Here is a 12,585-nt window from a genome sequence, read left to right as displayed (position 1 = left end):
GCCTCCTGCAGGGTGGGACTCGGCTGAAACCTCAGCTGTTACCTGCGGGGCCTCCCCATGCACAGTGCACCCCACAGACCACTCACCCTGTGTAACAGTGCTCATGCCCTTTAAGTGGCTGCCTGTGGGCAGCTGGCATGGAGCAGGTGGTATGGGCAGGGGAGGTTACAGGAAAATGACTTAAAAGCCAAGACCCTGACCAGCAAGGGAGGGCCACGTGGAATTGCGGGAATCCACCCCACCTCCTTCTGTCAGTCCACCGGATAGTGGGAGAAGGAAGATGTCCAAACAGGAAACCACCTGGGGAACTTCATTTTGGGGGCTGCCCCATTATACATTTATTCATCCAATTCTAGGCTCTGAAAGTAGAGTAAAGAAAAAAATTGACCAAAATCCCACACTTTATGGAGTTTACATTCTAGTGGGGAAGACAGAGAATGAGCAAGATAAGAATATGTATATGGTACTCAGCTCAGGGTTAGTGCTAAGAAGACAAAATGAAGCAGGGAAAAGGGGCATGACATGCCGAAGTGGCTCACGTTGCACTTGGTGGCCAAAGGAGTCCTTGGTGAAGGGGTGACTCAAGTCAAGTCCTGTAGGAAGTGAGGGAGCTAGCAAGGTAGGGGTGTGTGGTGGTGAGGTGGGGGTGGGGTGTTCCAGGCAGAGGGAATAGCAGGTGCAAATGTCCCGAGGCAGGCCTGCCCAAGAAACAGCAGGGAATCCAGTGCGGCTGGAGGGGATCAAGGGCACACTCAGAGTGCTAGGGGAGTGGTGTGATCACGTTTGCTCCCACAGGAGAAACTGGAGTATTTCTTCCTCATCGTCTTCTCCATTGAAGCTGCCATGAAGATCATCGCCTATGGCTTCCTGTTCCACCAGGATGCCTACCTGCGCAGCGGCTGGAACGTGCTGGATTTCATCATTGTCTTCCTGGGGTGAGACCTGGGTGTGAGGGGATTGGAGGTCAGATCTTTGCACCACCAAGGCCACCAGCATGGCAGAGGTGGGCTGGGACCCCCGCATTGTGCTCATTGCTGCCACAGAGCAGCCTCCGCTAGAGGCCGGCCCCACAGGGGTGTGGTCAGTGTTGGTGGAATGTGAAACGTTGCCCCCCAGCAGGTCACGAACCCCTTCCCCAGCTAGCCGCTTTTATCCTTTTCATAGCACACAAAATTGGAACGACGTGTGTGGCGCCAGCAGTTTCTGGGTATTCATACGTTTCTCGACCTTTGTCATCTATTCATTTATTCTAGAGCTGTGTTGAGTACCTGTTATTCGGGTCCACGAAAATGGACATTTAGTAATCTGTCTTAGTTTGTTAAGGCTGCCATAACAAAATTCCACAGGCTGGGAGGCTTAAACAACAGAAACTTACGTTCTCACAGCTCCAAAGGCTGGAAGTCCTAGATCATGGTGTTGGCCGATTTGGTCTCTCCTGGGGCCTCTCTCCTTGGCTTGCAGATGGCCGCCTTCTTGTCGTGCCTTCACATGGCCTTTCCTCTGTGTACATGCACCCCCCGTGTCTCTTTGTGTGTCCAAATGTCCTCTTTTAAATACACCAGTCAAATTGAAGTACAGCCCGCCCTGACGACCTCATTTTAACTTAATCACCTCTTTAAAGGCCTTATCTCCAAATACAGTCACATTCTGGGGTACTGAGGGTTGGAGTTGTAATATATGAATTTTGAGGGGACACAATTCACCCCATAACATTACCTTTAGTAACCACCACCTAATTATAACAGTAGCATTTATTGAGTATTTACTGTGCATTTTATGTGTAAAATCTCATTTAATTCTCCCCAATGATCCTCTTATTTTCCCCATTTTATGGATAAGGAAGCTAAGGCACAGAAAAGTCAAGCAACTTGCCCAGGGTCACACAGCTAGCTGGTGGCAATGCCAGACTCCAGACCAAGGTAGTCTTGTCTCCACGGGCTGTGCTCTTAACCACTGTGCTGTCCTTCAATTCGATAAGCATTGTGTTGGCTTCCTGCTAACTATCCAGTGCTGTGTGGGGCACAATGGGGAAAACAGAGCAATTCTGAGAATCTGCCTCTGCTCTTTATGAAGTGCCCGGGTTGGAAGCCAAGACAAATGTGTGCAGAATAACATAGTATCACAAAAACTACATGGTGCATCACTGTTTCACATGCGATGTGTCCCAGGGGGTTCTGTTGTCAGAAGAAGGGTTCGTAGAAAAAGGGATTGGAGGTGGGCTTCAAAGATAATGATTTGGAAATTTGATTAAACTGAGAGAAGAAGAGGAGATGAGCAGGAAAGAGAATGAAAGGGCATTAGCATAAAGTACAGCGGGAGGAAAAGTCCAGAGGGAAAGCTCTGGGCTTTCTTGTCTGGGTCGCCAGTGAGTGAGGGAAGACCAGTGGCCTTCAGCCCACCATGGGGATACTTAGCCCCCAGACCAGGAACTGTGCCCCCTTCAGCACTCGGAGTAGTCATCACACATGGGTCGCAACACTCTTTTCACTGGGCCTGAGCATGACCTTGGAATCCTTTTCCATAAAATTCCCCAGGCAGGCGTTACAGACCATCAGCGTTAGCAGTTGCAAGTATCTACCATCTCCCCCCAGACCTCTCCACAGGTCCCCTGAGGACGGATAGGACACAGGGCCCCAGACCACTGGGACAGTGGCTTATCTGACCGCTGGCCCCTCCTCTCCCTCTTCTCCACTCTAGGGTCTTCACCGTGATCCTGGAACAGGTTAATGTCATCCAAAGCAACACAGCCCCAATGAGCAGCAAAGGCGCCGGCTTGGACGTCAAGGCCCTGCGAGCATTCCGCGTGCTCAGACCCCTGCGGCTGGTGTCAGGGGTGCCCAGTGGGTGGCAGTGCCTCTGCAGACCCCTTCCTCCCCTCCCTTATCCCCAGTTCTGGGTCTTCCTTCCACCTTGGCATCCCAGAGTCTTCCCAGGATTTATAGAGGGAGGGCCATGAGACCAAGAGCAGAGGTGACCCCTCTTTTCCCTCCCTGCCCCCCTACAGGCCTGCAAGTGGTCCTCAACTCCATCTTCAAGGCTATGCTCCCCCTGTTCCACATCGCCCTGCTTGTCCTCTTCATGGTCATCATCTACGCCATCATCGGGCTGGAGCTCTTCAAGGGCAAGATGCACAAGACCTGCTACTTCTCTGGGACAGGTGAGCTCCCGGGGGACTGGGAGGTGAGAGAGGCCTTGGGACAGCTCAGCTCCGTGGCCACCCCAGCCAGTGAAGAAGCCCCAGGGCTGGGCCATTGTCTCCCACACCTACTGACCTTGGGAATAGCTTTGTCCTGGACGTGGGGAGTTGGAGGAAGCACAGCTCTGCCAGGGTCAGTGAGTGAACAGGGACCTGGGCCATGGCTTGTTCTGAGCTCCCCACCCCCACCCCACAAACACACACGTACAATGTGGTGCCTTCCAGGCTTTCTGGGCCAGTTGTGACTGAGACACAGGCTTGAAATAAGCTTGAATTTCCACTTGTACTTTCCCTTGTAGCCATAGTTTTATCTTTCATCTGAGCTGCCCCTGGAGCAGAGGCCCACAGAGCAGTCTGAATGGATTTCAAGAAAACACCCACAAGCCAAAGGGGTCATGTGTCAGGTTGTCAGAAGTAGCCTATATTGAGGCCCAGATATACTTGAGCTAAACTTTCTAAACCAACAGTTCTCAAACGTTTTGGCCTCAAGACCCCTTTACACTCCTACAAATTATTGAGGAACCCAAAGAGCTTCTGTTTATATGGGTTCGATCTATTGATATTCATGGTATTAGAAATGAAAACTGAGAAAAACGTCATGATATTAATTTATTAGTTCATTTTTAAAGAACCGTGATAAATTCATGACATGCAAAATAAATAATATATTTTTAAGAAAAACAACTATATTTTCCAAAACCAAATATTCTTAGCGAGAAGAGTGGCACTGCTTCACGTTTTTTGTAAATGTCTCTCCCACCTGGCTGGAAGAAAGTCTGCTGGGTTCTCACATCTACTTCTGCATGCAGTCTGTTGCAACACCGCACGCCACATAGCCTCTGGAAAACTCCACTTTATATTCATTGAGAGAATGAGAAACAAAGGGGCTAATAACATCTTAGCATTATTATGAAAATAATAATAGTTTGACCAGGCAGTCACCTTGATTTGACCAGGGGGACACCCTGAAAGTGCCCCAGGTCCCACACTCTAGGACTTGCTGCTCTGCACTGATGGCAGCTTGCTGGGACCTGGCCTCAGTCTCAGCCCGAGTATTACTTACACTGGGGTCTACAGGGGAATGCACGTGGCACAAGGAAGAGGGGACCTCTATTAGGACAAGCCCTGCCCCAAAGCCTGAGCATCAAACTCAGCAGGATAACACTCCTAGACCTGCAGTGTCTCAGGAGACTCTAATCACTTTGTCATGACCATTAACAAGACAACAGTCTACGCCAGTCCCAAACCCAATTCAGAGTAAACTCCGATAAAGCTTTCAGTGGTTACATTCCTAGTCCTCTCCTATGTGAGCCTCTTCCCATCACTATAACAACCTACATCCTTTAATAAGCATCATCAGGACGGATAGGAGGGGACTTTCTATCACAACCTTCAGCCCAAATTTGGAGGCCTCCCCTGGTGTTCTCATGAGGTCTTGACAAACGCTGATGAGCAGCACTCAGAGGCTGACCTCAGGGGTCAGGGACCCCGCTCAGGACCATCAGAGCCCTCCGCTTCCTCCTTCAGAGATCTCAGCTCACGTGGTAAATATGGGGAGGGTCGGGCATTCCAGTTCTGACAAGCTGGCCTAATCTCTTGACACAGAAGATGAAGGGGGATCCAGGATGTCATCAGAATGGCAGGATTTTAGAGACAATAAGGCACCAAGCAGGGGAAGAAAGAGGAATGCAGCCCAGGCCTGTTGGGGGCTTCCCCTGAGAGCAGCCCCCTACCCCTTAGGCTGATGTCTTGCACAGCTCATCCCAGCACTGCGGGAGCATCTCCATCTCAGCCTCCCAGACAGATCTCTCAAGTCAGAACATGGGAGCCCCCACCCCCCAGCCCCACTCCGCCAGGCAGCCGCCTCCTTTTTCAAAGTTCTGTGGGCACAAGTGATGCTCACACGACTCCTGCTTCCTAGGTTGCTCTTCATAGGACAATGAATCCTACAAGCAGATCCTCTGGTGAGGCCTGGGGCCCAAGTCGTAATTACTGCTGCCTGGGAATATCCCTTGCAGAGCCCTCTGCCCTGGCACCTCCTTCATCTCTAGCCACCTGCTGGGGGTGCAGCAGTCTTCTGCGTTTTCAGCTGAGTTTAGACCTATCGCTCAATTCCTTTAAATTGCTATTGAACATCTTTTCTCCTGTTATGGCCACCACTCCTGTTGGATGCTGCTCCACCTTCTGCCTGCAGACATTGTTGCCACGGTGGAGAACGAGAAGCCCTCGCCCTGCGCCAGGACGGGCTCAGGGCGCCGGTGCACCATCAACGGCAGCGAGTGCCGGGGCGGCTGGCCGGGGCCCAACCATGGCATCACCCACTTCGACAACTTTGGTTTCTCCATGCTCACCGTGTACCAGTGCATCACCATGGAGGGGTGGACTGACGTCCTCTACTGGGTGGGTCTGGGCCTGTGCCTCTGGAGCCATCTGGGGAGGGCTCACCAGTCCACCTGGGAGGCTGGTCACTGACCAGAGTGCCCGCCGCTCCTTCTCGCTCCTCCCTGGGGAATCTCTGCAGGGTGTGTGGCCCCGTCTTATCCCCAGATGTGAGTCCCAGGATCCCATGGTGTGTGCCTGTGCAGGACCCAAGAGGGGAGTGAAGGATGCATGTCAGGACTTCTACGGGTTCTAGTCTCAATTCCTAACTTTTTCCTAAACCTGGCAGAGATTGACTCATTCCTGCCAGCCTAGTATCTGACTCCGTGGGGGATGAAGGGCCCTTTGAGTCTTTCTTCTCACCACTGCAAGACTATTTTTCCATACAAATATTATGTATCAGTTTCCTCATCTATAAAGTAAGGATAATCACACTGCCTACATCATAGACTTAGCGGGAGGATTAACTGAATATAACAGTGCCTGGCACACGGCCAACACTACATAAGTGTTCTTGCTGGAGTATGTTTATTGGGTGTTTACTAAGAGCTCGGTTACCTTTCTTATTTAATCCTCCGACAATGGAAGGCATTGCTCCCACTTTACAAATAAGGAAACTGAGGCTCAGAAAGGCTAAGTAACTTGCCCACGGATGTGAACTCAGTGAGCCACAGCACCAGGAATTGAATTCTAATCCATCTGGCTCCAATCTGGAACTCTTAATCACAATGTGACACTGCCTGCAGGTAAAAAAAAGAAAAAAATTATGAAACTGTCAAATGCTTTGCAAACATAAAGGATTAGTATGAAATTTCTTGTAAGCTTATATTAAGGGAGCAGATTATTAAACATGTCAAAGGCTGTCACACGTGTTATTTCACCTCTGCTACAAGCCTGTGAGGAGACAAAGCATCTGTCATTGTCCTCATTAGAGAGATGGGAATAATGCTCAGAGGTGTTAGGTGACTTGTCTAGGGTCACAGACGTTGTTGATTTTTCAGAAATCTTGGCTGTAAAGAAGCCAGCTGGGGATGGCACCCGTGAGGGAGTCAAGTCAGGCAGGCAGATGGGAGACGCCCTTAGTGGGAGGGAAAAGTGGGTCAGTGCTGCCTGGGCCAGGTAAGCGGTCAGCGAGGCCCCCCTGGAGGTCCTTCCAGCCCAGATCCCGGGTCCTCGGGCTACAAAAGTTCCCCTCGCTGGGCGCAGTGGCTTTCCTCCTCGTCCACTGGGGTCGGGTGCTGTCTGAGTGGGCAGACCCAGGAAAGGGCCCTAAGCCCTCAAGTTGGGGTGGGACTCACACCTCCATGTGGACCAGGTCAACGACGCCATCGGGAACGAGTGGCCCTGGATCTACTTCGTCACCCTCATTCTACTGGGATCCTTCTTCATCCTCAACCTGGTGCTGGGTGTCCTGAGCGGGTAAGGAAGATCAAAGGCCGCTGGGAGGAGAGGGAGGAAGAGGAGGGAAGAAGGAAAGGACAGGGCAGGGGTGGAAGGGACGAGGGGGGGAGGGGAGGAGCAGGAAGGAGCGCAGCCGTGCGGGGAGGTGTGGGCGGGGACCTTGGCTCATCCCTGGGTCCCCTTAGCCCCAGCTGGGCCAAGAGCACTTCCCTCCTGGTTAGGGAGGAAGAGACAGAAGATGAAGGCAGGAGCCCTCCGATTTTTTTTATTTTCCTCCCTCCTCCTCCTCAAGCCTTCTCCCACTCTGGCTACTTTCGGTCCCTACATTCACACTCCTTCAGACTGCAGCCCCTGAGATTCCAGCCTCCTGCCCCTACAGGAGCCTAAGCAGAGGGTCAGCACTAGGAGGTGGTAGAGCCTTCTGGTTAAACACACAGACTCCACTGCTAGACCACTCAAGTTTAAGTCCACGCACTAGTACTTGCTAGCTGTGTGACCTTTGCCTAATTACCTCACCTCTCTGTGCCTCAGTCTTCACTTCTGTCAAGTGGGAATTATCTCAGTACCTATTTCAAAGGGTCGTGGTAAAGATCAAATGAGTTAATACATACAAAGTTCTTACAACAGAGTCCAACACATAACAAGCACTAAATACTAATGGTCGTCATTACTGAGCACTGTTCTCTCTGGGACAGCCCTGCTGTGGTCCCTCCACCCACCCCAGCCACAGCGGAGAGGCTGGAAGTGGCTATCAGCTCCCTTCCCCAGTGGGGCCACCCAGCCCAGAAGCCCTGCAGGCAGTCTATAGATAGAATCCAGGGGGTGTGTGAACTTGCATAGGAAAAATCTATATTTTTTATTACACAAACTGAAATTTAGTGTTTCCTTTAATAGTGAATGTAGACAACAAACCACAGTGGTGTTAGCAGTGCCCGTGACTTGTACTAATAAAAATCACCTGTCAAGGGACAGTCATTGCAAGTATTACTTACACCTATTTCTACTTTGAACTGTGAACAGTTTTAGACACAACTAGATCTCGCTAGTTCACGAGTTAATGAAGAAGCACGTGTAGTCCTCTATCACAATTTTTGTGTATTCCAATAATTATATTTTAATATAATGGGTTCCTTTGTAATGCTATGGCTTTACTGTGCATTTAACAACATTTTTTTCTGAGGAGGGATCTGTAGGCTTCACTGGATTACCAAAAGGTCCATGGCACAAAATGCTCAGAGCCACCGCCTGGACCTGCCCTGCCAGCTGACGTGACCTGCCCTGTGGGCAGACCCCTGCTCCACACTGGCCGTGCCTGGTGGCCCAGGGCTGCCCTCTGCTGGCCTGAAGCTCCCTCCCTGTCTCTCAGGCCCTTTTCTTCCTGCACTGCTGCCTGGTTTCTTTTAGGCCCTGGAGAATTTCCCCCAGGACTTGGGTCTTTAAGAGCAGAACTAAATTTCTAGGGTAGCTTAAAGGATGAGGGCAGCATGGCACATTTGAAGATTCATGGCTGATTCAGTTCGGACAATGGACTATCCTGTCATTAACCCATAATGTCCAAGGGTAACCCCACATCAAGGTAGGAGAAAATAAGGTGGGATGAGAGGAAAGAAATGAGAAAGAGGGGTCAAGCGGTGCTCCCGAGGCTTCCTGGAGGGTGGGGATGGGTGAAGAGGAAGTGAGAGGGGCTGCCCCTCAGCTGCCTTGAGGGCACCTGGACCCCGGGCTGCACCCAGGCCAGAAGGAAGGGGCGCATTCAGTCGCAGAACGTGCGCTTTCTGTCCTCGGGAAGCTCAGTCGTTCCCGACCCCTTTCCTCTTTTCCTCCTCTCCCCATCTCCCCTGTTCCACTTCAGGGAATTCACCAAGGAGCGGGAGAAGGCCAAGTCCAGGGGAACCTTCCAGAAGCTCCGAGAGAAGCAGCAGCTGGAGGAGGACCTGCGGGGCTACATGAGCTGGATCACGCAGGGCGAGGTCATGGACGTCGAGGACTTGAGAGAAGGTCTGGGCCCAAGGCCGCGGGAGTCTCCAGTCAATGGGCCCTTTCCAGGGGTTCCCTACCCAGGCGTGTCCAGCTCAAAGAGACCCCAAAGGCTGGCTGACTATGTCTACATGTGTCCTGTCCCCAGGGAAGCTGTCTTTGGAGGAAGGTGGCTCCGACACGGAGAGCCTGTATGAAATCGAAGGCTTGAACAAACTCATCCAGTTCATGTGAGTGTCTGCCCATCTCCCCAGCGTCCTCCCGCCCCCAGCTCCCTGTGACATGGGGTTAGAACCCAGCTACCTTCCCCTCTGTGGCTTCAGAGTCACTGTCCCCACCACTTAGAAAGGCAGCCTGGCTGAGAAAATAGGGCCAGTTTTTGCTCCGGGGACTCTGCAGTGACCAGCCCCGCAGGGAACGTGCCGAGGGAGCCGGGAGCAGATGACCTATTTGCAGGCCATGGAGGGAAGAAGCTGGAGCCGGGGTGAGGCTGGGTGAGGTGATCAGCACTGGAAACGTACGCCAGGAAGAGGGAAGGTGTGTGTGGCACACAGGCAGCCCAGAAACGGGGGACAGCCGTTGGGGAAGGAGGCTGGCCGCAGCCCGGGAGTCTGGAGACGAGAGGCCACTCCACGCTGTCTCGCCTTTGTCTTAGGAAAAGGGCGGGTTTGTCTGGCCGGCTGTTTCCTTTTACCAATTCATACATAATAATGATTTTGAAAGATCAAACAACAGAGAAATACATCAAAGAAAAGATGTCCCCACGGCCCTCCAAAGAGGTAACCATGGTAACAGTTAGATTTGTGTCCCTCTGGGATCTCTTCTATGCTTTCATTCTTCTACACACACACACACCGGGATTTTTTGTTTTTGTTTCATTTTTTTACATAATGGGGTTATTTATGTTAAGTACTGTCACTGCAGAGACTAGAACAGTGCCCAGCACATAGGAGGTGTTGCCAAATATTTGCTGAATAAATGAATATGATACACGTATTATCTCATGACTTACATTTTTTACTTAAAATGATCCATTGAGGGTAAGTTTCACACGTGTGTGTGTACCTTCTTTGGCTATATCTTTGGAAGTAAAATATTCCACAGTATGGATATACCATAGTGTGTTTAATTAATCCTTCCAGTTTTGGGTAACATAAACAGTGATGCAGGGAACATTTGTGCCTAAGTACGACCATTTTTGCTGGGCAGAATTCTAGAAATGGAATTGCTGGGTCAAAGGGTATACAGAGTTCAAACTGTGGTAAGTGCTGCCAAATCACTCTCCAAAAAGTTTGTACTAATATGGAAATGCCATTTCCTCACACCCTCTCCAATACCCTCCCTGCATACTATTAATTTGTTAAAGAATGGCCTATATAATGGTCAAAACGTGGCATCTCAGTGTTGCTTTAATTAGAATTAAAATATGCAGAGCACCTCTTTTACGGCAGGCACGTGCTACACATTTTGTTTGCTTTATCTCATTTAGTTTCCTTGGAGGTTTGCATCATTATAATTCTCATTTGAAAGATGAAGAACTTTGCTAGTAAGAGGGAGGATTTCCAATCCATCTGGCTCTACAGATCAGCTTCTCTCGTGTGGCTGGAGGGGAGAGCGGGTGGGGGACCAGGGGTGGCTGGAGCTTGTCTGATAGGAATTGTAGAAAGGTGGGAGCCTAGAGCAAAGCAGCTCTGCTTCCACCCTGCTCTGTCTCCTCCCTCAGCCGACACTGGAGGCAGTGGAACCGCATCTTTCGCTGGAAGTGCCACGACATAGTGAAATCCAAGGTCTTCTATTGGCTGGTGATCCTGATTGTTGCCCTCAACACCCTGTCCATTGCCTCAGAGCACCACAACCAGCCTCTCTGGTTGACCCATCTGCAAGGTGAGACAGAACGGCGTGAAGCGGGACGAGGCAGATGTGGCTTGACACCAAAGCCAGCCAAGGCACTGCAGGTTTTGCAGAAGCAGCCAATTCGTATTGACATTGTTTTCTAGAAATTACGGACTATTGGTGCTGGATCACATGGTCTAACCCTCTCCTTTTACAGTGGGAAAATGGAGACCCCCAAAAGGCATCGTGACACACCTGACTTTCGCCCTCGTGGCATTGCTAATGGCAACACACTGGAACTGCCTCCAGGTGCTTGCCTGGGCACCTGGAAAATTATTCCAATTATAGATCACTAGACATAAGATTACCAGTAATTTAGAGCTGCAACATCCAAATTCAAATTCTACTACAAAAACAGACTCTTTCGCCAACTATTTATTAAGTGCGTACTATATGTAAGGCATAGAAAAAGAACGCAGGATATAGAGAGAATAAATACACTGCTCTTGCCTTCTAGGACCTTACCTAGCCAGAGGAGAAGACAGAAATTAGTAAATAATTTCAAGTCAACGAAAGAGGTAAATGATAAGGTAGCGAGAGGAGGATCACAGGGGAGACGTTGGAGCTCCGTGGATCTTAAAGGATAAGTAGACAAGCCCCAGGCAGTCAAAAGGAGGAAGGGATTCCTGCAGGAGGAAGAGTGCATGCAAAGATACAAAGATGTAAAACAATATGGTGAATTTGGGGAGTCATGGGAGCTTTGTACTGAGAGAGAGGCAGGAGATATGTTTGCCCACAGGGGTCCTTACATACTTCAATAAAGTGTTGGGACTTTAAACTTTAGGCAATAGGAAGCCAATGAAAAGTTATAAGTGGGAATATAACAACATAATCAGACTTGAGTCTTTGAAAGATCAGTCTTGGTGGAAGGGAGATCAGTCAGCCTCATCCACATAGTAGATGCTCCCCTGTGTGTGGAGTTCTGGACTGTTCCAAGAGTAGGGTAAAAGTCTCTGGATGGCAGAAACAAAGAAGCAACCCAAAGCCAGAGCAGTGAGCCCGTGAGCTGACTTCCAGGGACATTTTGGACCTAGACCTAAACCCTAAAGGCGAACAGCTGGGTTCTCTATGCCTGTGCAGGGCAGAACTGCATGAGGTGGGTAACTGGAACTGACACACCTGTGTAGAGATGGGGCCCTGGAAGTGTGGCCCCGTGTAAGGGAAGCAAAAGTCTCACTGCCCATCGGGCCCGGGAAGGAGCTTGTAAGTTTGTCCCTGCTGGAGGCCCTCGGAGAAAGGAAAAATGTCCCAAGTGAAAATCAAAGTCCAATCTGTGCCCTGTATAGCCCTGGGATCCAATTTGCATGAGCTTTCATGGTGCGAGGATGCTAAACTAAGACAGTAACATAAAAATCTAGTTGCAGACAAGTGAGATCCTTGGGGTGCCCAAGAGAAGCAAACACAAGCCATTCTTTAAGGATGCTTCTCAACCCAAGGCATATAGAATTCCTGCAGGGAAAAGTCTTTTCTGAAGATGAGCTGGCAATAAAACATTGCAAACCAAATAAGAAACAGAGCCACCCTGAGGAAGAGTGATCAGGCACAACCAATGGGAGCTAGCAAGCCCAGGGACCTGAGGGGACAGGACAGTACAAAAGAGACCATGTTTACAAAAGTGAAAGAGCCAAAAGAAGGAAAATAAATAGAAAAGAAGATTGTCTTTTTCTTTTTTTTTTTTCCTTTTTGTCTTTTTTCGTGACCGGTAACGGGATTGCAACCCTCAGTGTCGCACCCGCACC

General features: G+C 50.1%; 1 protein-coding gene across 1 annotated transcript in view; it reads left to right on the top strand.

Moving 5' to 3' along the window:
• The window catches only part of CACNA1S (calcium channel, voltage-dependent, L type, alpha 1S subunit), a 71,567-nt gene that overhangs the window by 17,048 nt on the left and 41,934 nt on the right, over window positions 1-12,585 (top strand). Inside the window, exons 3-10 of the mRNA XM_008581052.1 lie at window positions 796-935; window positions 2,698-2,840; window positions 3,005-3,157; window positions 5,391-5,596; window positions 6,891-6,994; window positions 8,829-8,974; window positions 9,102-9,183; window positions 10,677-10,837. Of these exons, the coding sequence (XP_008579274.1) occupies window positions 796-935; window positions 2,698-2,840; window positions 3,005-3,157; window positions 5,391-5,596; window positions 6,891-6,994; window positions 8,829-8,974; window positions 9,102-9,183; window positions 10,677-10,837 (1,135 nt within the window). The remainder of the gene's footprint in view (window positions 1-795; window positions 936-2,697; window positions 2,841-3,004; window positions 3,158-5,390; window positions 5,597-6,890; window positions 6,995-8,828; window positions 8,975-9,101; window positions 9,184-10,676; window positions 10,838-12,585) is intronic.

This window comes from Galeopterus variegatus, unplaced genomic scaffold (genome assembly GCF_000696425.1).
Source record: "Galeopterus variegatus unplaced genomic scaffold, G_variegatus-3.0.2 Scaffold2242, whole genome shotgun sequence".
NCBI classification, from domain to species: Eukaryota; Metazoa; Chordata; class Mammalia; order Dermoptera; family Cynocephalidae; genus Galeopterus; species Galeopterus variegatus.
Note: the sequence above shows the minus strand (reverse complement) of the source record. Positions and strands in the feature narration are given on the sequence as shown.